Consider the following 27,499-nt stretch of genomic DNA (forward strand, 5'->3'; position numbering starts at 1 on the left):
AATTCTCAGAAATGTTTTCATGTTCTCTGTTCCAGCAATTATCATCTTGTACCTGTTCCATGTCTTCTTCTGCTCTCAATGCCAAAAGCAAGTGGTTTTGTGCACAATCGAGTCTTGCCAAGAGCCATTTTCCTCCATCACAGTGCCTCATTCATGCAGAACAGCTTGTTCTGGAAATTTGTCAGACTCTTGTGACATTTATGTCAAATGAAATAATTATTTGCCCACACCTTAGTCTATATTTATCTTTTCAATGTGTCTTCAATCAGCACAAAGCCATTTCTCAAAGTCTGAAATGTCACGCAGGTTCTGTTCGATGGAGGCTGGCACCAGCTGAAGGTTCTGGTTAAACCCAGAGGTGTCTCCTGTTTTCTGGATGACCAGCAGATCCAGGATGAGGCTCTGGATGCTGTGGTGCCCATCTACATCAACGGGAAGACTCAGATCTCCAAACGCTCTGGCTCTGACGCTACACTTCCTGTAAGCAGCTTCCTGTAGCATAACTCAACACTGGATATTATTGGCAGCCAGAGTATAGTAGAGTATGGATGTAATCAGATTACTTTTTTCCAGTAGCTAGTAAAGTTCTTTATTATACTTCTCTATTCCTTTTCTATTCTATCTGTTTTCTTTTGATATATTATGTAATTAAAAAAACAAACCCTTGCTACGTGTACTGCATTAAGCTAACTGAGGCTTCAGTGCACTTTTGTTGATTTTGATTGCTTCCATTGACCTCATTTGTAAGTCACTTTGGATAAAAGCGTCTGCTAAATGACTTAATGTCAATGTAATGCATTACTTTTTAATTTTTTACTGTTACTGTTACTGTAAATGTTATGGTAGTTCTAGTCTAAATACGAACATGTATTTACTAATCTCACTGCACAAAAACAGATTCAGTCCTAAAAATGAATTAAAACAGTCAACTGTAAACTCAGAATATTATTTAAACCTGCAATAATTAGATTTAATAATACAAATATAATTTATGTATTTAATCCCATTTTATTAACCGATGTCTTTGCTGCTGACCTTCGATGATCCAATTCAACATACTAATAATCAGAAATGACACATTTGTGTTTGATTGTAGTTATTGCTGAATAGTGCTGATCTTTCTTCTCCTGCGTCATATTCTTCATGTGATTCGTTTGAGCGGCGCCCTCTACTGTACAGACCTGAATCTACATTTCCTTCAGCCTGTTAATATTTTTTTATATTAAAAACAAACAACCAAGCCCTAGTAACTCAAAAGTAATGTAACACATTATTTTCCATAAAAAGTAACCTAATTAGTTATTTTTTAGGGAGTTATATTGCAATGCATTACTTTTAAAAGTAACTCTCCCCAACACTGCTATGGATGACCACGGTCATTTCTGTACGGCTGTTTTTAACCACAATGCAGATAGCTTGTAGTCGTTTGCCACTTTTGCTTAAAGTAACTACTAACATCACACAATAGTGATTGATATAGACATTACAGCTCATTCATCTGTTTGTTATAATTGCTGTTTGTTTCTCGTTTCTCATTAACCCCTGCAGACAGAAATCCAGAAACTGAGGCTTTACTGTGACCCGCAGCAAAGTGAGCGAGAGACAGCATGTGAAATCTACTCTGTGGTAAGAAAACAAAACATAACGGTGTTGTATTATAGCTGTGATCTGATTGACTCTGATGTGGGACTTGGTCTTTTTAATGTTATAAATACTTCTGACCAACCACTCCTTATTAAAAACGGAACGATCTGTTAAATATTTTGAATTGTTATGGTAATCATCAGCAGGCAATATAGCACATCAGATAAACCATGAGCTCCAGTCTTGTTAAGCAATCATATGTTTCTCTAGACTTCATTTAAAAATTGAGAAATGTAAATAAAAAAATAAAAAACCGAGAGAGAGAAACCCTCAACAAATTTTCCACTGTCATAAAGCATTGTGAATGTTGTAATCAAGTCTAAATAATCTCTACACTCTTAAACAAGTGCTATATTTTCATATTTTGAAATAGACTTCAAATATATGGTATTTTACAATGGACAATTGTAACACAGTTTTAAATGTTTTCTTTTTTTTTAAATCAAACTGTAATGTTTTGATTAATCTGTAATTTGGTTGGTTTGGTTCAAGACACTTTATTAAAGAAATGCATCGGGCAAAAACACTTCCAGAAGCAATGCAGCTGAAACATGTTTAAGATCCACTACAAGCTGAAAGACTGAGTCTGCTCCTCTGCAGACAGATCTAACTCTTCTTGTTCTCCTTGTTTTACAGGATGATGAACGGGTAAGTTAGCATTTGATTGTTTCTCTCACAGATTTACTGTTGTTTGAAAGGATTTATGTGATATCAGTTTGTGCGGCTCTTTCTAGTGTCCCCTGGATCGTGAGCCCACCAATGACTCTGAAGATTCCTGCGACTGCAGCGAGGGCCAGCCGGGGCCACCAGGACCTCCAGGACCCAGGGTCAATCAGGATCTCCATTCATCATTACTGTTTAACTGCATACAGTCACTTCTGAGATGGTTATTTACAGCCAAAGTCTGATCTCAACAGGGCTTTCGTGGAGAGAAGGGAAGGGAAGGAGCTCCGGGCCCAGATGGTAAGCCTGTGAGTAAACCCCATATATTCAGGATATGTGTCTTTTCCTGGCTTTTCTGTGTGAACTAGGCTTAGTAAATATGTGCTTTTGTCAATAAAGGGACCCCCAGGTTCAGGAGGAGAGCCAGGAGATCCAGGTATATCTGGAGAAAAGGTGAGATGTTCTTATGGTTTGAATGCATTGCAAGGGCTCTGTGATTTCTGTGATGCAGAAAACATGGACAGACGTGCATCATCCAGAAATAAAAATGGAATTTACTGCATAACGTCGCGTGTCATGGAATTTCTCAAATTTTGAATTAATATATCAAAGTAGATCAGTGCAGTTAAATCATTTTGATATGAACTAGTGTCTGAGGATATATATATATAAAAAAACACTAAATGAGGACATGAACACATGAACTTCATCTCCAGAGCTGCTCCCAGAGTCACTTCAGCAGCATTTTAAGTTTAATTTGAGAAAAAACTATTGTCATATCAAATACACAGAAAAACTTAAAGGTCTTCACAGCAACCCGTCAAAATAAAAGTTCGGTTTGATGACTTTTGTGACAGAAATATATTACTATTTTATAGTAGAATTAACATCTCAATGTAATAATACTACTAAATAATAATAAAAAAAATAATAATAATCACAATTTTTCTTCCATGTTTTAATTGTAACAGTAAACCTCTGTTGTGCATCTTTGTTTTAAAATTATGATTACCAGAAAAAACAACACAGAATTTCTAAAAATAAAGTATTGTGATAATAATAATAATAATAATAATAATAAAGTAATAAAATGCAATTAAATTATTAAGATGGAATCCAGAAAAATTTAAATGGAACACATAGAATTTGGTAAAAAAAAAACAAAAAAAAAATTCTGAGTGCCCTAAAAATGTAATTATTTTATTTTTTTTATTAATTATTGTTACACTGTATAGGTTTCATGATTTAAATTAATTAGACATGCTTTTTTATTACTAAAATTAATTTAACCATTAAAATAGGATCCAGAAATATTTAAAAAAATCCAGAATTTATTTTGGGAAAACAAGAAGAAGAAAACCTTGTGTTTTTTGGTTTCTCTCTCTTAGGGCGATGTGGGTCCATCGGGGCCGAGAGGCGATCTAGGACTTCAGGGTTTAAAAGTGAGTATTGCATTGGGATAAACGGAAAAACATCCTCTCTTCACACCCTCCCTAGCAAAATAATCATTTTAGGAAAGCAAGCAGATGCTTTTAGATGCTCATTCTCAAATTGAGATGAAACAGCCATTTGGCAAGAATAGAGTCTCTTCCCACTTTGGTGGAGCGTGATGTTCTCAATCTAGCATCCTAATTACCAGTTTTTAGGTGTAATTCAGTGAGAAGACTTTCGTTTTCTTTATTGCGAGTCACATTCGGTCTGTTCTATTTCCAGGGTGACCGAGGAGAACAAGGGTTGCCAGGGAAACCGGGGCCGCCAGGACCCACGGTAAGAGCTGGAATAATTGGAGCCTCTTTCCAAAGCCTCTGCCAGGCCTGTGCACACCAGCGCTTCCCTGTGTAAACGGCTCAATGCTTCCTTTATAAGCATTTGACAGAGGAAGAGCCATCAAACACACTGGTCACAAATGCATTTGTTTATACAAACTACACACAGCAAGTGAAGAAGAGCCCAATGCATTGCTGGAGACAAACACAAACACAAAGACTTTGTGTCAAATATTTTGTGCATTTACATGCACTGGTTATGCTAAGTAAACCAACAACTATTTTCCTTTATTGCCATAAAGTTATAAACTGCTTAAGCACAAACCGATCGACACAGCTAGATTGTTGAGGTTTTCTTCCGTTGCCAGGTCATTGGTTTGCATGTTAACCGGTTTATTTCAATAAGCTGTTTTTGATAGTTATCAGCACATATGGAAACTAATTGTCTTTTTGTTTTAGGGAGCATCAAAACCAAACGTTGGTACAGTTGGATTGCCAGGAAAAAAGGTAATAATATTTATTAATAATGATAGATTATTTATATAATATTTCACTCCAAAATCAGAGGAAACAAATAATAAATTGTCCAACTTTAATTCTCATTGTTAAATCAAATGGTAATCATCATAACTTAAATTGTAAAGTGCATACATTATTGATAATATTTGTTGTACTTACTTTTGATTATTGCTTATTCAAATAAGAAACCATTGTATTACAATTTTTTTCACTGGACTACAGTCATTTTTCTGCAGTTCATATTTACAGTAATTATACTGTAATTTTATTTTACATGACTTTTTTTTTAATACAGTGATATTACAATGGGTAATACATGGGTAATAACCTTTTAGAAAAATCCAGGAAAATTATTCAAAAGTAAATGTCAAGATGCATTACAGCCATGACATTGTGAGAGGAAGTAACTGGACATAAAGACAATTGATAGTGACTACTAGACGTATAGTCCATCCACAAATGAAACATTTGCTAAAAAAGAAGTCAAAGGGAACCAAAACCTTTTGGTTAACATCATGCTTTAAAATATTTTCTGTTATGTTCCACAGAATAAAGAAAGGCTGAATGATGACAGGATTTTCATTTTTGGCTGGACCATCCCTTTAAATGTCATTCTAATATAGATTATACATCACTACATACTACTATAAATAAACAAGCAGCGACAAGCCCTTATTCATAAATTGTAAGCTGTCAAAACGAGCATGATAATGAACTTCACCTGTATTTTTAAACAGGGAGAGCAGGGGGGGAAAGGAGAACAAGGCCCTTCTGGAGAGCCTGGTCCAATGGTAATCTAGTGTGATGTTATATGATTTGCCAGAAACGATATTTGTCCAGACGGTATCCTCTAAAGATGTGGTCCTGAGAAACTCTTGTATTTCTCCAGGGGAAACCAGGACTCGCTGGAAACGATGGAGCGGCCGGCCCTGCTGGAGCAAAGGTCAGTCTGAGTGTTTAATGACATTTAACACTGACTCTCGTGACACTGCCGGTGATCGTTACTGTCAAAGCCTTGCTAATTTGATTTAATGCATGTCATGTGATTACTAATGCACAGATATTTATAGGTCCACATTTGTCAGGCGCGAAAGTTAGGAGAGGTTAGTCATTAATTACATTTATAGCATTAATGTGGAGCTATTGTCATGTTCAGTTATTCAGCGAGACACTTCTGTTATAAAAAGAGAGATTTTCAGCATTAATACACAGAAAATGTGAAAGAAAAGAGAAAAGTTGCCAACAGTGTGTCAGAAGTGCTCAACTCATTTGTAGATTTGTATTTTTATATATTCATGTTTTGACTTTGTGATATTTATCCAATTATTATTTAAATTTTTTCTTCACAAAACAAGAATATTTTTGACAATAAAAAATGACACTTTCTGAATAACTATTTATTTATTTATTTAAATAACTATTTAAAATGATCTTTTAATTTATAATCTGCAAAGGAGAGGACAAATACTTTTAAAAACCGTAAAAGCTGAAAACATCTGGATCAAGTTTGCATTTTCTGTCACTGGCCATACAGTAAATCTGACCTTGAAATCAGGACTAGAACTAAAATAATGTCATGCATGTCAAAACAGGACCAAGAATTGATCAAATAGTTGTAATCTGGCTCAGATTCAGACTGGAATCATGTGTTTGTGCTGTTTTCTGCTGATTAAGGGAGCATACAAACAAATGGTAGTCGAGTCGATAGAAGAAATGCTATGAAATGCATCATAATTTAGCACCTTTTTTGAAAATCAGCACATCATATTTAATAAGAAAGGACTGTCGGATTTCATCCAGCAAATATGAAGTCTGTGCATAATTGAAAATCTATTAAAACAATTATAATACTTTTAGTCTTATTATAAAAATATATATATATATATTTTATATTATTTGTATTAATATTTTGAATTAATTTAATGTTTTAAGTTTTCATTTAATTTTTTTATTTTAACCACTAATTTATTTTTAATTTTGAAACAATGTCCACAGCACCTATATACACATATTAGTCTTTCATTTTTAATACCCAATAAAACAAATGGTCTGAAAGCTATATTTTCCTCCCCAAGCGGCTCGAACGTTTTAGTGAAGGCTGTAAAATGTGCCAGAGCTGACTCTCAGCCGGCGTAATGCTACCAAAAACAGTGACTTAAGACTCTTTGCCTTTCTCATTATCACTCGCTGCGGTCAAGTGCATAAAAGACAGATCCAGCCATTTGATCCAGTATAGAATAAAACTCGACAGGCGTCCTGTTGTTGTAATGAGGGGATCTGAAGTGTAATTCTCTGTGTGTGGGTTGACAGTGATGGCTATTGCAGTTATGGCTCTCTTCTGTTGGTGTTAAACGTGCTGGTTTCTGTCTGCGGCCATTGAAATCATACTGTACATCTCTACAGCATTACATGCTTTTATTTCATAATGACTGCCTTTAGTTTTTGAGTATTAAGCATGACCAAAGAGCCCAAGCTCGTTACCCATCATCTGGTCTTGAGGTTCTACTTAGATGCCACTGGGATAATAAATAAAGTGCATTTGCCTTGATATAGTTTCAAGGAACATTGCTTCAGTTAATAGTTTACAGGAACTAAACAGTCATGCATGGCTCAAAGTTTGTCTGTAATGTTATGCAATCTTGATTAAGCAAGACTAATGACCCTCTCCTGCAAATTAGACAAAGTGGCCTGAAATCATCATGCTTTTGTGTAGGAAAGAGGAAAAGTATATTTGAGTTAGCAGAGCCAAGCCACTGCAGAAAGAAACAAAATGTGAAATATGTTCTTTGCATGGTATCATTCTAATAAATGAATCGCTAAACCTAAATAATACGTCTGTCAACCTGTGGAACTTTGATGAGTTCATTAATCATCTTTAGCCTTTTTTATTGTTGTGTGCCAAAGCATATGTTTGTCTCGTCCACACTGCTATTCATTATTTATCTTTTTAAAGAAGTGAACAAATTGATGAAAAGTGGCAGTAAAGACATTTCTAATCTTAAAAAAGATGTCTATGTCAAATAAGTCCTGAAACATAAAACATATTTCCACAAAAATATTGAGCAGCACAACTGTTTTAAACATTGATAATAATCAGAAATGTTTGTTGAGCAGTAAATCAGTATATTATTATGATTTCTGAAGATCATGTGACACTGAAGACTGGAGTAATGATGCTGAAAAAAAAATCGAAATATTGAGAAAATCACCTTTAAAGTTGAAGTTCTTAGCAATACATATTACTAATCAAAAATGAAGTTTTAATATATTTACGGTAGGACATTTACAAAATATCTTCACATTAGTCACACTAATCAATCCCATTAAATGAATGCTCTAAATGTGGCCGTTCCAGTAATGCAAATAAAGTTTCATGGTCAATAAGTGGACACTGAAGTGAGTCCGTGGACTGTGTTTGACTCGCTGGCAGAGACCAAAGCAATAGTTAATCAGTTCAGACATTAATCAGTCTGACAGAATAAAAACTCTGCGCTGGCACAGACGCTCCAAACCTAATAGCACCTGGACTCTTGTTTGGAGATCCATGAATAGATGTATACTTAGACGTACACCTGCAGTTATAAATGATGCTTCAGATGTAATGAAACGGCCTCTCAGTGCTCAAATGCATGAGAACAGATGGAGGGTCAAAACACAGACATCTTGTTCAATTAGAAGCAAAAAGCATTCTGTTATTGAGTTCTAAAAGCATTAGTGGCTCGTGTTCATCTTGTCTAGCGTGTCCTGTAATGTTAATTGACGGCTCCGCACTCCAGCTGAAAGAGCTCCACACAGAGTCTGTTTCCTGTAACTATACACGTTCAGTAGTGATGACGTAACTCTGATGTTTGTTCAGTCGCTGCTTTGATTCAGAGTAATGTCCAGCCTGCTGTCAGCTCGTGTAGATTTCAGACGCACTCTAATGCTAAAACCGAATCTGTCGACACATTTCCACTGGGCTGACAGATGAATCTAAATATTAGTTCTGGTAGCACATGCTGGAACGGGTCGGTTATGATGATGCCGAGTGCTGTGGTTTTCATTGGGAATGGTTCAAATCACTCGTTTATTCTCTGTGTGTAAATGTCATGTATGTTCTAAATACAGTCTAAACAGTTCACAGACATTTAACGCCAGACGTTTACATCTCAAGGCATTTGATTTTTGTAAACAACATTATGGAGACAATTTGGAAATTGCTTCAAATGTTTGCATATAACGCCTTTAGCAACATAGACATTCACTCCATAATGTGACTGATCATTTAGATAATGTTAGTTCTTTTTGTCTCCCAAACCAAAATTCTAACAGCATAATAATTTTGTAATAGCCACACTATTTTAGATTCAGGCAAGAGTCAACAGTACAATAACAGTAGATTCTATCCTAAATGTCATGACAATTTTATTACGGCAAGTTGTCTCGAGTTTGTGACAACACACATACACACACACACACGTGCTCTCTCACACACACACATACACACACACACACACACACACACACACACACACACACACACACACACACGCGCGCGCGCGCGCGCTCTCTCTCACACACACACACACACACACACACACACACACACACACACACACGCTCTCTCTCTCACACACACACACACACACACACGCGCTCTCTCACACACACACACACACACATACACGCTCTCTCACACACACACACACACATACACACACACACACACACACACACACACACACACACACGCACTCTCTCACACACACACATACACACACACACACACACACACACACACACGCGCGCGCTCTCTCACACACACACACACACACACACACACACACACACACACGCTCTCTCTCTCACACACACACACACACACACACATACACGCTCTCTCACACACACACACACACACACATACACACACACACACACACACACACACACACACACACACACACGCACACACAATTATTTGTAATTGACTATTGACATCTGATTTTGTTTGTCATTTAGGGGAGGATAAAGCTAATTTCAGCTGGTTGCAGAGAAAATACAATACAAATGATGTAAAAAATATATGCATAGACTTCTCAAAAAAACATAAGAGATGTACTTTCTGACCTACACCTTACTGTAAATCCTTCTTAGATGTGTTTAGTAGAAACTAAACATATATCAAAATGGTCTATAATTTTTTAGTCTCTTAACATGTGCTTTAAAAACAGTAAATCTTCTTTTACATCTTTTACATTCTCCCTTTATCTCTTATTTTGGTACTCCTTTCCTAATTATTTCTTAGAAATATGCAACTGGCTGTTTATTAGACCATTCAAAGAAAACAAGAGTTTACATACAAATGTCTTTTATGTACAGTCAGCATCAGCTTGTGTCATTCTGGTTGAGTTTACTGCTCGCTATAAAGTTTAATATTCCAGGCTAGCAAACAGAGGACTTGTCACTTTTTTTATTTTTAACGATTATGCTGTGGTGTAACTCTTTAAAACAAGCCCCTAACTTTAGTAAAAGAAAAAAAAAAGTCCCCAGATAACCCCAAACTGGGTCAAAAACCTCCTCTTTTAGGATTTCAGGACTGTTAAAAGACCACAAAAGCCTCCTCGGATCCATATAAAACTCGACGCTCGGTCTTCAGTCCCTGCGAGGGTCCTGTGCTGCGAGCCGCAGATAACCAGTCCTCTCTGCTGACTTTCATGTGGCCTTTGGGTTTTACTGCTGAGGTTTTACAGTTTCAGAGCGTCTCGAGTCAGAATCAAATCACACACCGCTCATATGCACACATGTAAACTAACACATGCGTTTATGTGTCGTGGACGTCCCTCAAACACGCTCACACATTATTCTGAAGGACTCATGTCAAAAAAATAAATACATATAAATATTAAATAAATGGAAAAAAATAAATTAATAAATAAATAAATTTGAATAAAATAAATAAATAGATAAAACTAATAAAGCTAAATAAATAGAAAAATTAAATAAATAAAAAAAATTGAATAAAATAAAGTAATAAATGAATGAATGAATAAATTAATTCATATTTATTTATTTCTCCTAATTTTGTATACAAATATAATTTAAAATACATGTATTTCATACAAGGTATAGTTCAAATCTATCTACAAATTTACTGATGTATCGATAAAGACTTACTGATATAAAAGTTATAATTAAATTTTATTTGGAGCACAATGCACATTTCTTAATATTAAGCCTAAAATGTGTTTTAATGTCACTACTGACGAGGATTGTATGATCTTTGAATAATATCAGTCTTTAAGATATTTAAAGTGTACCTAAAGTATACTTGCAATAGTTCCTCTTTCACACAATCATATATAATTCAGTACATCTTTAGTTGGACTTCAGCTCTACTTCCACACCATTAAAGTGCATTATTCACAAAACTAGTTGTTCCAATTTAGCAGACTTGAAGTATACCAGTTTAGTATGCTAAAAGTACAATTTCAGGGTATTGTTGTTAAGTACATAAATATGTAAATGTATTTGTAGTATACTTAGCATGAAATAAATGTATTTCAAATGTTTTAGTATATTTATTTTCACTGGGGCACACACACACACACACACACACACACACACACACACACACACACACACGCGCACACAGAGCTGTACAGCAAACAGTAAAACTCCTACAGTTCTGCTTAATCAAGTCTCTGAAGTGTATTTTTCACAGTAAACGCCCACACAGAGAGAGATGCACTGGCTTTAACGTCAGATCCTCTGTGAACACACGTTTGTTTGTGTAAATGTCTGACCATCGGCTAATCAACCACAACTATAGCTCTGAGATTTACTGCTGAACTGTTCCTCTATATACACTCCTACTACAGATTCAGCACTGTAAGTGTGCTTATAATAGAGCGGCAAATGCATAAAGCATATGTGTGTACAGCTGGGATTGTTTTAAATTAAGAGCTCCGTGTCTGTCAGTATGTGCATGTGTCCACATGTATGTGTGGGACGTTAATACCGTACGACTCATGCAGCAGATTTCACAAATTGCCTGGGCTCAAGAGCTTCAGATGTGAAGAGCGATGTTCTCATAACTTTTGCACTAAGTTTAAATAGGATTTTGGTGAGTTCTGGTCCTCAGTTTTGATAGGCTGTTCAGACTGTAATTTCTTCAGATTTGGCTCCATAAAATCCATTTTCTCGTTTTCATTAAAACCCTGGAGCTCTGCAAAGAAGCATGCATCTTGTTGGCATGATAAACCACTTTTGCTGAAACACACTAGTCTAGATGACAGGTAGTATTGTTTTAGTTGTGTAAACACTTTACTCAGTCACACTGGTGAAGAGAAGACTTAATAAACAGGTGCATTTTATGGCACCAGCACAATCGTTCTTTATGAAATGCACAGAAATGTTTAGTCAGAATCAGAGACCTGCACTTTTTAAACATGCTGTAAATAACGACTGGTCAGGAAAATATGGATATATGATGACTTATCAGTAATATACAGTACAAAACCAGCAACGTCCAAGATCTGCAGCTGAGCTGGATAGTTTATCTATATCTATATAACTCGATTAATAACAGTGTCATATGGGATCAACGTTTTTACCACACATCAGCACTGATCAGCAAAGATTTACAGGAATATAAGTGATGTTTTGGAAAACAAGGTTTCTGGCACATCATACATCTGAAATTATATGTCTGAATCAGTTTAGTCCAGAAACGCTGTGGACAATTATATCAAAACCAACACCTCCGAGACACGAGAGTCTGCAATTCTGCAGTCGCGACGTGACATGAGCCAAACGTCTAGATCTCTGGCTTTTAACTCAAAGGTCTGCCATAGTCCAAAAACACTGCTTCTTATATCTATCCATCCATCCATACATACATCAAAAAATATACTAAGTATATATGCATTTCTAATATATTTTTTTATTTTATGTACTTTTTATATTTTAATTAAGTTAAAGTATTAAAATTAATAATATTAATAATATATTAATTTGACTCATTCAAAGTCATCCTGCCGTGGGCCGCTGGCTTTGATTGAACAGAACTATTTTCCATTGGACATAAAGAGGCAACTCAGCACAGTAGAGAAATGACAGGAATAGCTCACTATAAATGTAACATAAAATTGGGCCATTGGCACATTTTTTATGAACTTTTTGGATTTATTTGCTTTGTGTGTGTGTGTGTGTGTGTGTGTAGCAGGTCTGTTCTGATATTTTTTGTCGGGCCCTGATTCAGATTGTAGTGAGTTAATATTCTCTAATATGTTCTCCAAATAAATGAATCTTTTTAATTAAATGTCACAGACTAGCGGAATGCTTGAAAGGAGCAAACCACCGACTGCAGGGTTGGCCAAAGGACCAAATAAACAAACAGGATCCCTTAAAAAGTAGAGAAAGAGCCTTTGTTCAAGGCTGATTTTCCAATTACTGAGGTGGAAAATTTGTTTTAGGATATGTTTGCCTTGTCTATGCTTATGGGCGATACTGATGGCATATACTATCAGTATTTATTATCCTAGACATCATTTTGCCCAGTCCTTCTGTTGAAGAACAGAAAACATGTTTACAGGGGTACATTTGCTGGCCAGAGGGTTTAAGAGCAAATGTGAAGCTTGTTCTTCAGTGAAATGTTTGTTTTTTAAGCCTGCAATTCAGTCTAAATCTTCATTTTGCGGCGGGACTATACTTTTCAAGGTGGATGAACATCTGGTTATATGATGCAGATGTGATTCCTGTGGCAATCGGGAAACTTAATAAGGCACAAATATCACATCAGTGTGAAGCTCATACAGTATTTTAATTCACACAGTCTGTTTTTAGACTGTTTACTGTAGATTGTCATAATACAATAGATTTTGCAGTCGTGTACTTGGTATTTTGCACATTATTAGTGGTGTTTGCTGCACCAAACCACTAAAAATATCTTTTTAATGTTATAATGTTTCTGAAAGGATATTTTATGCTAATTTACCGAACTTAATTTTTTTTTACTTAATATTCTCTATAAAGTGTCTATGTTTAGCTTTAGATTTAAAAACTGAAAAAAAAAAAATCATAAAATTATTAAATGCATCTATAAAAATATCTTTATAATACAAATGACTCATGACAAATGACAGTTCATACATAATAATGTTTACATTTTAGATATTTTTTTAAATACATCCAAATTGTGTTTCAGCATCAATCAAAGCATATAAAACTGTATGTGTTGTACCTGTAAATGTTGCATATTAATACCTACATAACAATGAGACCACACCGTTTGCAGACATTTCAACACCAACCTCCTATATTTCGATTTACACCAATTATAATTACAGATGATTGGTTAATAAAGCCTTATTTTTGTGTGGTTCCTTGCACAATACAATGTTATGTGCTCAAAACACTTTTACCGTACTGCATGATTTGTAAACTAATACATTTTGATGTTTATATCACATAACCAGCTCTTTTTTGATGTAGTAAACTTGCTCGGTAGCGCACCCGGTACAGCATTAAGCTTTCAGAAATGTTGCACACAAATGTTTTTCCAACAAGCCTGACGTGCATGATACATCAATAACAGAGCGCCAACATTTATACATACATGCTTGACAACATTTTGTCGTCTAGACATTCATGCATGTGTTAAAACTGGACACACATGAGTGGGATGGACTGTGTTTATTTTTATGTCTGAGACATCCTTTCCACAAACTGCACGCTTTGAGTGTTTGCTCACTATAGAACATGTTTTATGTAGCCAAACACACCTACAGATGTCAGGCCAGATTCAGAGTAGTTATTGGGTCCAGCTCCACAGGACGCCACAATCCACATTTATGTTTTCTCTAACAGACTCGCTGCTCTTCTAATGAAAGGTTTGCTTGCTTAGATGTTTTATGTGTCCTGGAAGGACAAGCTCTTCAACAATAACATCAAAAAAACAACTCTAGTTTCTCTTTCTCCCGGCCTTTCAAAGCGCTCCACGAAGCCCAAGTGTTAGTGAGTGTTCTTGAAGCTTTCATGGAGGGTAAAGATTTGTTCTTTGCTGAAGGGCGATGAGTCTTAAACGGGATGCTGCCTCCTCTCCACCTGTGGCACTGACCAAAGTCTGCTCGAGTGTGACATGAAATTACAGCGAGTTATTGTCTCCCGCTGTCTCTGAACACTGCTGGAGTTCTGGTAGTGTACACATCTACAAAAAAAGAGGAATTTTTTTTTTTCTTCAACTAGATTATGTGCTGTTTCCAGCAGAAATACCTAAATATTCTTAAGACAGGATCAATTTACATCGCCAGGATAGGACATTTAGCCTCTGTTTCTTTCTTTCTTTTCTTTTCTTTTTTTTTTCAGAGAACATATCCTTTTAAGAATGTTTTAAGAATTATTTTTCATTACTTATTTAGCCTTAATTTAGTGAGGACTTTTTCTAAATAAATAAATAAATACCAGTGTGCTAAGAAAAATTTACTTAATTCAAGAAGTATTTTCTTAAAAAAAGCCTCATCATATATCATTGTAATTAATGCTATATAATCTAATATTTTGTTCCAAATTTCCATTCATTCATAGAATAATTTTTGACAGAATATAATAGAATCTACAGAATACAGTTTGATAGAATAGTAGAATTTATAGAATATGTTTGGACGGAATATAGTTTTGATTTTTATCCTGACAAAAATAATAATAATTTTTATGAAAATGAGACAATTATTTTGCCCAGTGTTTGCATGATAGTAGTGTATCCTAGTAGAACTTGTTTTCTGACAAGATATCCTGATACATTGACTTTTTAAGGGGTAAGAAACTAAATGTAGTTTTAAGATTTTCTTGCACAGTTTTGCTTAAGTCATGCATCTTGTTTTTAGAATGTTTTGATTCAAAATATTTTAATATACATGCATACAAATGAATAATAATAAATTTGTTTGTGCAAATTGATCAAAAAATGTATAATTGTAGTGTAGCCTAGTAGAATTAAAAACTAAGAAAACCGAAAAGGCAGGCACAAGTCTAATGATTGGATGTTATGTTTCTATTCCAGCACTCCCGGCGTGTTTTGCACTGAAAGGCTGTGTTTGATGTGTCCAGTGAGAGCCAAACAAACACAACTCTGCTTTAATTGTCGTAGACTCCTTTCTCTGGGAATAAATACGCTTCTCGTTTAACTTCAAACCCTTCATGGAGCATTAACTTTATTCTGAGTGTGCCTCTAAAGGGATTCTGAGTGCCACAATCTAAAAAATGTGACCTGCTGGTCAACACGTGTGTTGTGTTGTGTTGTGTTTGTTTATTTGTTTGTTTGTTTGTTTGTTTGTTAGGGAGAGAAAGGAGACTCGGGGCTGCCAGGAGCAGATGGACTGCGAGGAGTTCCAGTGAGTCACTTCTGCTGTTCTTCCTCTTTTTTAATAATATTTAACATAAGCTGCATCTGTTAAATGTGTGTCAGATATATCTAAATGCACATCTCAAACGAGTTCAACCATCCCATCTGAACAGACCTCCTCTGCACATGTTGGACTTCTTCATAATTAGCAGTGTCAGAAATCCTTTGCAGTGCAGTGGCTCCATAAAGCAAAGAAACAGTAAACAGGGAAGTGTATTCTCTAAATGAGAGCGTGTAGAAGCGGTCCTGGCCGACTGCAGTGTTTATAAATCTACGGGTGTGATGAGAGCCAGCATGTCAACACGAGCAATCTGACATTCCCATCGCTCTCGCTGTACACCTGCCATCATAACAGAGCTGCTTCCACCTCAAAACATCCTGTACATATGACAAACAAACAAACAAAGGTTTTATTTTGAGTGCATTGAATCTGGAGTGTCTTGACATTACGGTTTAGCATCCTCCAAACTCTCCCACTAAAACCTTTCACTTTTTGAGGCCTCCCAAGAGCAATTGTTACTAATTTAATTGCTCATATCTGACCCTGGAGCACAAAACCAGTCATGAGGGTCAATTTTTTGAAACTGAGATTTATGCATCATCTGAAGCTGAATAAATAATCTTTCCATTGATGTATGGTTTGTTATGATAGGACAATATTTGGCTGAGATACAACTATTAGAAAATCTGGAATCTAAGGGAGCAAAAAAATCTAAATATTGAGAAAATCTCCTTTAAAGTTGTTCAAATGAAGTTCTTAGCAATGCATATTACTAATCAAAAATGACGTTTTGATATATTTACAGTAGAAAATTTACTAAATATCTTCATGGAACATGATCTTAATATCCTAATGATTTTTGGCATAAAAGAGAAATGTATAATTTTGACCCATACAATGTATTGTTGGCTATTGCTCCAAATATACCTGTGCTGCTCATGACTCACCTGTGTATGGAAGCCCATTTCTACCACAGGATGAAAAAAAAAAGGAAATTGTGACTTTTTGTCTTACAAATCAGACTTTTTTATATCTCACAATTCAGCGTTTATGACACAATTCTATATTTATACCTCTCAATTCAGACTTTTTTCTCATAATTCATAATTCATTTTTTTTTTAAAAAGTCAGAATTCAGAGAAATAAACTGAAATGCGAGACAAGAATTGTCTTTCTCTTGCAATTCTAAGTTTACATCTCACAGTTCTGAGTTTCATATTGCAACTTTTTTTTTCCTCAGAAAAAGTCAGGAATGCAAGACATAAACTCACAATTCTGTCTTTTTTTTCTTGCAATTCCAACTTTACATCTCACAAATCTGAGTTTATATCTTGCTATATATCACAAACTTTTTTTTTCAGAAGTGCAAGGTTAAATCTTGCAATTCTGACCTTTTTCCCCTCAGAATTCTAAACTCTCTCTTTCACAGAATATAAAACAAAGTAATACGCTAAGACTTTTTTTCTTGCAATTGTGAGTTTAAACGTCACAACTGACTTTTCTCTCAGAGTTGTGAGGAAGAAAAGTCTGAATTATATAAAAAGTTGTGATTTCATTGTTTTATTGTGTGGTTGAGTTCAATGCACATGATGACTTCTATGGACAGAATATCATAGAGACCAGCACAGATAAGAGCCTCTGGCATTTTTATAAATTGTAAAAATGCAAATCCACATTACAATCTCAAATGTGCAAAGCTTTACATCTGCAATCAATAAGCATTAGCTTTGTTTGCCTCCTTGATTGAGACACAGACACGAATGAGAGAAAAATGGATTTTTGATCTACATCTGTGTTAAATCCATACATACAGTCGAGATGAAATAATTGCATTTTGACGAGCTGCGTGTCAAATGAACATCCAGCCTCAGTGGAGCAGCAGAACACACAAACAAGCCTGCTTTCTTCTTAAAGCCGCCCACACACTTAATAACCAGAGTCTGAATGAAGCACAAACGCCATGAATCAACCCTAGTAAAAATAGATTATATTTAAAATACATTTATTTCATACAAAGTATAGCTCAAATCTATTAACATATTTACTGACAGATAACTTGAGACTTACTTATATAAAAATGATAATTAAACTTTATTAGAAGTACTACTTCTTAATATTAAGTCTAAAATGTGTTTTAATGTCCCTTTTGATGCGTATTGTATAATATCAGTCTTTAAATGCGAAATACTTAAAGTGTACCTGAAGTGTACTTGCAATAGCTTTAATACTTTAGATATACTTGTCTTTAGTTGTACTTCAGCTCTACTTCCACACAATTAAAGTGCATTAAGCACAACGTTGTTCCAATTTAGCAGACTTCAAGTACACCAGTTTAGTGAATACCTATGAAAATGTATTTGTAGTATACTTAGCATGAAATAAATGTATCTCAAATACATTTAAGTATGTTTATTTTTCACTAGGGAATATACAATTCTGTACAGTGCTTACTTACATTATTCTTATTATATTACGTAATAAGATTGAATCTCACAAAACAACCCCAAAATGAAAAGACAAAACAGTAAATTGTATTCTCTATATGATTATGCTTTTTAGGCCTTTTTTGTTTGGCATTGTAATGTGCGTCCTGACATTTTTAATGTAAATAAATAAATAAATTCCCTACATTTCAAAAGTTTGGATCAGTAAAAATTGTTTCAAATTTTAAATTCCTTATTTAAAAAAATTTAAATTAAAAATAATAATACTTTTATTTATCAAGAACATGTTAAATTGCTCAAAAGTGAAGGTGAAGACATTTATGTTACAAAACATTTATATTTAAAATAAATGCTGCTCTTTTGAACTTTCTATTCATCTGTGAATCCTGAAAAATAAATGCATCAAGGTTTCCACAAAAATATTGAGCAGCACAACTGTGTTCAACATTGATAATAATCAGAAATGTTTGTTGATCAGTAAATCAGTATATTATTATGATTTCTGAAGATCATGTGACACTGAAGACTGGAGTAATGATGCTGGAAATACAGCTGCAGATCACAGAAATAAATTACAGCTTAACACAGATTCACAGAGAACACAGCTGATTTAAATTATAATAATATTTCACTATTTTTCCTGTATTTTTGATCAAATAAATGCATCGTTGGTGAGCAGAAGAGTCTTTTGAACCCTAGTGTAAACTATAAATAAAAGGATTATATTTTTCCAGTTAGTCATTTTGCTAATGTTAGTAAGAACGTGGATATTTCTCCTCATTTTCTTCATGCAAAATATAATTTGGTGCAGTATGACCCAGACCTGTTCTTGACAGAGTTTGTGAGATTCACACATATGGCTGCAATGTGCTTACTTTACTCATTCCTGTTTTTAAATAATGATAATTATCCCGTGCCAGTAATGATCTGGTTTGGCTAATATTTAGACACTTTTGCTTTGCACTTGAAAGCTTGACTGTGATTTGCTAATAAGTCGTTTCTTGCTACTAATCATTACATCTCAACCGGGCAAATTAACACTTGACTAATTTTTCGAGTCTGGTATGACACCTTTCATCTTTCATGTAATTACATTTACAATCTCGCTCTCCTTCCCGCTCTTACATTTCCACGCCGTGTTTCCTCTCAAATGAAACCTGCGAAGGCCTCAGAAGTTTCTCGTTTTTGATGTAATTCAGCTTTTCTGAAAGAAGACGAGCCTTTGAGTGAAGCGCCATCGATGTAGCCGCTCATATGAAATGACTCATTAACACCCGATAATACGCAGGCATCTCCATTTCAAAGCGGTGCGATATTCCCCTGTTTTTCACTGTAATCTCTGAGGATACTGCAATCAAACGCGGACCTGGATGTTTCTTGCACACTGCTGCATGCGTCTCTGTTTTAGGTGCTTTGCTAACCTGCAGAAGGAGTCTTGTTGTGATTCAGGGTTCTGAAGATACAGCAGAAGATAGATTTCTTGAATGCAAACACTCCGGCAGGTGCAGAGAGATCGGAGTGAGGTCAAGCTGCTGTAATGCGGGACCCTCGTCTGAAAGTGTTTCCAGGGAAAGTCAGACTCTTCATCAGGGCATCAGAAGACTGTGGGAAGTTATTATTCAGTTTGAGGCAGGAAGGAAGAGGGTGCCTGGTTATGGCATTTCATTTTTGGAGAAAATAGTGGTACTTTTTAGGTTTTACGTCACTCATGTGTTAAGATATTTACATTTTCAATGGACAAATGCACAAAAAGGAGTAATGTAGCATTATTTCCAAACAGCTGATGCAGTTATTGACATGTTTCAGTTTTTATTTTGGTTATAATAATAATAAAAAAATAAATAAAAACATTAATGTAATGTAATTAATTAATTAATTAATTAATGTTTAAGGTACTGGTTTTTGTGCCTCGTTTATTTATTTATTTGTTTGTTTTTATTTTTTGTTTTTGGCTAATTCCAATTATTTTCATTAGATTTTCTGTAGATGTAATAATATTTTTTTATAAATAAGAAAAGTATATAAATAATACATTTCTCAACAACAATAACAATCATACTACTACTAAATCTTTAAAAGTAACGCACTTACATTTTAAGTATGAGATATTTTGGTACTTTTTATGTAATTCATATTATTTTTAGTGGTGATTCGCATTACTGTAGCAGTATTTCTGATAAATAAATACATTAATAAATAATAAAGGTATATAAATAATATATATATATATATATATATATATATATATATATATGCAGCAGCAACAACAATAATAATAATAAAATAATAATGATAATAATGGTTCAAGTACCAGCATGGTCATTACTCATTACTGTAATACTATTTTTCTGATAAATAAATGTATAATAATAATAATTTATTATGTAATTACAATTAATAAAATATCATGAATATTCTGAGGTTTGTGTGGTATTAGGTAGGGTCTTGGAGTACCGGAGTACAAGTTATCAGGGTAAAAACTTAAGGAGACTTGATGTTAAATGTTTAAGAAAGAGCAGGTCATCAGACTTTTGAGGGAAATGGTGCTAACAGAGCGTTTTTGCTTTTGTAATGTGCTTAATGTTCTTCCGTCACATGAGGTTCATCGCTGCCTCTTACTGGAGCCTCAGAGGAAGCAGATAGATGGAGGAAGTTTTTAATGGAGCTCAATTAAAGTCATTTAGCAGGCTAGAAAAACAGACAGTGGAAATGTGTGAATGTCAGAGAGTCATTTGTGTCCTTTTTCTTGGCAGGCTCTCATTTGAGCAATAGCTTTGCCAGAGCGTAAATTAATTGAGTGGCATCCTGGTAATGCTGTAATAACAGTAACCGGTGAAGAACAACACGATGAATGATGGAATTACAGCGAGGTCTCGATCCTGACTCTGTTCCAAATACAAGGTCATTAGCTCCGCTTGTCCTGTCCAGAAGAGCACTAGAAACTGAACCACTGCTGATGTGTGCTTTACAGGGAATCAGAGGAATACCTGGAGAGGAAGGAGTGAGCGGACCGCAGGTACACACACACACTTCTCTTCTCTTCTCTTCTCTTCTCTTCTCTTCTCTTCTCTTCTCTTCTCTTCTCTTCTCTTCTCTTCTCTTCTCTTCTCTTCTCTTCTCTTCTCTTCTCTTCTCTTCTCTTCTCTTCTCTTCTCGTGGCCTCGTGGGGAAGTTGTGGCCTAATGGTTAGAGAGTTGGACTCGTAATCCAAAGGTTGTGGGTTCGAGTCTCGGGCCGGCAGGGATTGTAGGTGGGGGGAGTGAATGTCCAGCGCTCTCTCCACCCTCAATACCACGACTGAGGTGCCCTTGAGCAAGGCACCGAACCCCCAACTGCTCCCCGGGCACCACAGCATAAATGCCCACTGCTCCGGGTGTGTGTTCACGGTGTGTGTGTGTTCACTGCTGTGTGTGTGTGTGTGTGTGTGTGTGTTCACTGCTGTGTGTGTGTGTGTGTGTGTGTTCACTGCTGTGTGTGTGTGTGTGTGTGTGTGTTCACTGCTGTGTGTGTGTGTGTGTGTGTGTTCACTGCTGTGTGTGTGTGCACGATGGATGGGTTAAATGCAGAGCACGAATTCCGAGTATGGGTCACCATACTTGGCAGTATGTCACTTCACTCACTCACTTCACTCTTCTCTGTTGATTTTGCAATGAAATGTGACCTGGACATGTTCTTTGTGAAATTCACATGTCCAACCACATTTTGTCAATGTAAAATAAACAAGGTTAAACATGACTAGATATATTTCAAGGATGTACCTGCGGCACAATGGCTGCAGTTGTATGGCAGTAACACCTGCCTTTAAAACAAATACAGTCACTGCATCTTGAATTGTAACACGGCGCATTTCAAACTGATGCTATTGATCCTGTGTTTGCTGGAGTTTAGGGTGTGAGAGGAGCACCGGGACAGAAAGGATCAGCCGGGACAAGAGGAGCTCCAGTGAGTAAATGCTGGAGTATCAGTTTCACCTTTTTACCCCCATGGTGTTATAGTTAAAATAAGACACTTCAGAGAAATGGGATTGGATGGAGACCCAGGCAGCGGTAGAGCTGCTCATCAGATCAGCAGCCGCAGCCAGAGATGAAAAAGAGCAATCTGGACAGAGGTCAAACACTAAAGAGTGATCGGTCTGGGACTCAGTAACAGAGTAAACACTGTTAGGCTGACCTCTGATGGCCAGAGCCAAACACTCTCCTGAGTCCGAGCAAACGCTGCTGCCACCTAGTGCTGGATCACATCTGATGCGCTTCTGTGCTTAGGGCTTCTGAAGGAACATTTAAGACAAGAAAATGTAAGAAATAAATATAAATAGCACAGAATACGTCATTATGGTCTCTGCTAATGCAAGACATTTGCTTTCAACGCTTCGTATAATTTAAAAATAAAACTTTCAACATCCTTTGCTTTTTCAATTTATTTTACAAACAATAAATACATAAATTAAATAACTAATTAAATTTTACTGTGCCTTCTCATCGCAAATGTCTAAAGATCCTTAAATCAGGATACATTTACTGGAGAAATAAAAAAAGATGTAAAATAAGATAAAAACAAGAGTTTATGATTAAACAAGAAAAAAAAAATATATTGGTAACACTTTACCTAAAGCATTTAAATATAATGCATTATAAAATTTATTTTAATGCATTAAGTATGCCTATAAATGCACCGAATGATTTCATGAATAATTGTAACTGCAGTTAGTAATACATATCTAATCATTGTTACATCTTTAGAAATGGTAATTCATCACAACATGACAAACCAACCTTCAAATATGATACTGCATTTTAACTTTGTTTATAATTTTTTATCAAAATATATAATGCAATGCAAAGTAAATTATGAAAACCTTTATAATGCATTACATATAAAGGCTTTAAGTCTCACCAAAATGTACTTTGCAAAATGTAATGTTTTCACAATGCAAAACATGAATATCTGCCTCAGTATTGTTTTCTTGTCTTCCGGTGCAAAAGTCTAAAGATTATTAACTCAAGATATGCTTACTGGAGAAGCAGTAACATTAAAACATGAACAGATATCTGTCAATAGTCAAAAATATAAACTTATCTCAAAACCAATTTTATTCCTCATTGACAGATATTTAATTTAAGCATAAACTCACTTCATGTTGTTTTATTTTTCAGTAAACAATGCTTCATGTCTTCGTTTGGCATCTGCAGTTTAGATACTGGCAAACAAGACAAATTTAATCAATTAATTTGCAGTGCATGCAACATTTAATGCCATAAATTTAGGACTTTCTCTGATTTAAGACCTTAATTTGTGAAAATGTGACTTTTTATGACCTGCAGAAACCCTGTGCATTAGAATCTGTTTTGCACATCATAATTCCATTTCTATTCATTTATGCCATTTCTGACAGTGCATTAATAATTTAAGTGAGTTCATTTCCTATTTTGGTCAAGTAAGAGACTTCTGGAGTTGTGCTGAAGGTTTATTTGCCGCTGTGTGTTATCAACATTCGGTGCTTCAGTTTAACTCTGAATCCTGTCTGATTAAATCCTTCAGGGCACGCCGGGGCCTTCAGGGCCCTCCGGAGCAGACGGACTCCGCGGCCCCAAGGTTGGTCTGCTCCAAACATCACCTTTAGCAATTATGCTAATACCTTGACTTGAATCAGGTGGGAATTGCCGTGTTGAGATTACATTTATTCTGTTCCTGGATTTGTGCCCTTATCAAATGGATTATAGAAGTACGCTGAACAAAATAATTTGGGTTGCCGGTTTTGAAACAGTATTTCATTTAATATTTCAAGTGATTACTAGTCTTTTATCAGTCTATGGAAACAAATGGCTTCTTCTAGCCACGTTATAATGGAGGAGTTATATATGCGTGTATCAGACGTGTGTTTGTGGACGTTGACTCACTGTTGTCTGGGTTCAGGGTAATACAGGAGAAAAGGGAGACGCAGGCGTTCCTGGAGCCGTAGGTCAAAAGGTAAGAGCCTCATCTTTTGTAGTTTAAATTTTGTGCATTGTCACTCAGTGTGAGGTTGGCATTCAGAGTTCTCTGAATAAGTGATGTGAAGAGTTTATTCTCAGAGGTTTTGTGAATCTCACAGGGCGAGCCGGGCGAGATGGGATTTCCAGGCCTTCAGGGAGCCATGGGCCCTCCTGGATTTAAAGGACACAAGGTAATGCAAGGCATGCATAAAACACCTGCATGCACGAGTCATTTTATTTTTAATGTTTCTGAATGAGTCTCTTCTGCTCACCAAGGATGCATTTATTTTATCTAAAATACAGGAAAAATTGTGAAATATTATTATAATGTAAATCAGCTGTTTTCTATGTGAATATGTGTTAAAGTGTAATGTATTTCTGTGCTCTGCAGCTGTATTTCCAGCATCATTACTCCAGTCTTCAGTGTCACATGATCTTCAGAAATCATAATAATATACTGATTTACTCAAGAAACATTTCTGATTATTATCAATGTTGAACACAGTTGTACAATATTTTTGTGGAAACTGTGGTACATTTTATTTTTCAGGATTCACAGATGAATAGAAAGTTCAGAAGAACAGCATTTATTTGAAATATAAATCTTAAATGTCTTTACTGTCACTTTTGATCAACTTAATGAATCCTTGATCAGTAAACATATGAATTTCTCTGACCTCCAAACCTTTGAATGGTCTTGTATATTAATTAATTAATTTGCATATCCAAATAAATGGGACTTAATATATAAACTGATTAAAACATTTAAAAATATAAACATATTCTTTGACTTTCAAAAGAACATTTTTTAGAAATAGAAATATTTTGTTACAGTGTAATGCATCCTATCTAAATAAAAGTATTTCAAACAATAGTACTATACAATAAAAATCATACTGATCATAAACAATAGCACTATACAACCCAGTACAGAAATGAAGTTCTCCAAGGCTTTAGTCACAGCAAGGTCATGGATTTGATCCCCAGAGACACACATGCTGATAAAATGTCACTCTGGATAAAAGTGTTTGTCAGGTGAATAATTAAGCACCTGAAAGGTTTGATCTGGATAAAGGATTACAATCCCCTAAACCAGCTCTCATGAAACACCTTGAGTTTGCAGTAGTTTCCAGCAGAGATGTGGGTGTCTTCAGGTTGAACACACTACTCACAGTGGCAGTATGTTTTATGTAGGCTATATATGCATATTCATACTGTATATGGAGTATTAAGATGTGTAGAGAAGTGGCTGTCATTTGGATAAGGCATCAGCTAAATGACTGCTTGTGTGGAAGATATGCCTGATATACTGGCTCTTCAGCTCATTAAATGTAGGTTTTGACTGCTATCCTAAAGAACAGTGTTCTCCTGCTGCGCAGAGGTGGAAGTAAGTCAGTGTTTCTCTTTTATTTTCAGGGAGAGAGAGGAGAACTCGGACCCAGAGGCATTCAGGTGCATCCCCAGTCATTTCCTTCACACTTTAAAAACACTTTTGACTAATGCTGTATGTGATTCATCAGAGGTTTGCATTTGGCTTCAACACAAATTCAGATTCGTCTCTGATCTCAAATATAACTCTAACCTAGATGATAGCGGTAGTGTGAAATGAGTGGAAAAGGATAACTTTATCAGATTTGTGTCATTTTTTTGGAAGTTAAAGTCTGCAATGATCTCATATCTCATCTCAGTATGCAGAGATTTGCAGAAATAAGACATTAGAGGCTGGTTTCTCAGAGAAGTGTAAGTGCTGGCTCTCATTGCTGTTTGTTTGAGTGTCTGACCAGCAGCAGCTCAACCAATGGTGTGAGTTTGGGGCGGAGCTATGTGTTCCACTGACCAATGGCAGACGGCGGGGGTGTTTGGGGAACCTGTTTGAAAAAAAAAAAATCTCTATGTACTTTTAAAATATGTACTATATTTAAAAATATATTTTCCCTCCATATATTTAAATTCATGAAAATATATTCACATTTGTTTGTTTATAACTCATGTGAACATTATGACACATTTGAATAAAAATCAGCAAGGAACATACTTTACAATGTTCCAAAAATGATAATATTACAATATATATATTAGTGCTGTCAATCGATTAAAAAATGTAATCACGTTAAATCACAGTCCTGGACTGTAATTAATCACGATTAATCGCAATTTTAAAATACTAGGATTTACCTGTAAATGTGTTGAAATAAAGAAATGCATGACAAACTAGTTTAAGGAAACAGAACCTTTCACATCTCCGCCAGGTATGAGACATAATCCTTATTATTCTTTTGTTTAGTTTTTTCAGCCATTATCAGCCTTTATTCTGGCAATCAAATGTATACCATGCCACATCGCTTCAATCCCAGAACACATGTCTTTTCTTGTCCCTGAAACTGAAAATTTTCAATTTTCAAACATATATTTCATTGAGTTTCACTGTTAACATCATATATTTAGTATATATTTGAAATATAATTTGGTCAGGAAAAAAAATGCCATATCGGTTTATGAAAATATAGTTACTAAATCATAGATATACTAATATTATAATGACACATTTCGAGTGTTTTTTCTTATGCTTACACTACAAGATCAACCGCCTCAGTGTGGTTTGTGTAGTTTAGCGTAGCAGTCTCAGTAGGGTGCACCACCCTAAGTGTAGTTGGCTCAGTGTCTCTCAGTTAAATGGATGTGACACAGTCTTCTAAAGGTTATAGGGAGCCACCTGCTGTTATTGAATGCTAATGATAACCTTTCAGAGTTTGAGACCCCTGCTAACAGAGACCTCCTCCCATTCACAGGGTGAAAAAGGCAGCAAAGGCTTCGCTGGATTGCCTGGCTTTCCAGTAAGTGTGCAAACTCTCCTCATCCAGCAGGGGGTGCATCTCCTTATAGCACCGCTCCTCATCTACAGCGGCGATCAAAGACAATGTATAGCATTCAGAATTTAAATCAGGAGAATTTGAATTGGAATGACAGGAAGAGCAATTCAATGAAGTTACACAACAGAGGATGTTTTGTGACAAATAATTACATAATTTTAGAAAGACAGATTCGTCATTTCAGGTTAATTAATACCACACACACACACACACACACACACACACACACGCACACGC

At 35.5% G+C, this 27,499-nt stretch overlaps 1 protein-coding gene across 1 annotated transcript in view; it reads left to right on the plus strand.

Annotated features, from left to right (window-relative positions):
* Positions 1-27,499, plus strand: part of LOC306865001 (uncharacterized protein) — a gene marked incomplete at both ends in the record, with an annotated part of 41,062 nt that overhangs the window by 4,049 nt on the left and 9,514 nt on the right. Inside the window, 19 exons of the mRNA XM_079409333.1 lie at positions 307-480; positions 1,549-1,626; positions 2,281-2,292; positions 2,379-2,471; positions 2,562-2,615; positions 2,707-2,760; positions 3,696-3,749; positions 4,021-4,074; positions 4,533-4,580; positions 5,330-5,383; positions 5,482-5,535; positions 15,911-15,964; positions 21,392-21,436; positions 22,309-22,362; positions 23,959-24,012; positions 24,334-24,387; positions 24,512-24,583; positions 25,809-25,844; positions 27,182-27,226. Coding sequence (XP_079265459.1) covers positions 307-480; positions 1,549-1,626; positions 2,281-2,292; positions 2,379-2,471; positions 2,562-2,615; positions 2,707-2,760; positions 3,696-3,749; positions 4,021-4,074; positions 4,533-4,580; positions 5,330-5,383; positions 5,482-5,535; positions 15,911-15,964; positions 21,392-21,436; positions 22,309-22,362; positions 23,959-24,012; positions 24,334-24,387; positions 24,512-24,583; positions 25,809-25,844; positions 27,182-27,226 — 1,143 coding nt within the window. The remainder of the gene's footprint in view (positions 1-306; positions 481-1,548; positions 1,627-2,280; positions 2,293-2,378; positions 2,472-2,561; positions 2,616-2,706; positions 2,761-3,695; positions 3,750-4,020; positions 4,075-4,532; positions 4,581-5,329; positions 5,384-5,481; positions 5,536-15,910; positions 15,965-21,391; positions 21,437-22,308; positions 22,363-23,958; positions 24,013-24,333; positions 24,388-24,511; positions 24,584-25,808; positions 25,845-27,181; positions 27,227-27,499) is intronic.

Source organism: Barbus barbus, assembly GCF_936440315.1.
Source record: "Barbus barbus genome assembly, chromosome: 46".
Classification (NCBI taxonomy): Eukaryota; Metazoa; Chordata; class Actinopteri; order Cypriniformes; family Cyprinidae; genus Barbus; species Barbus barbus.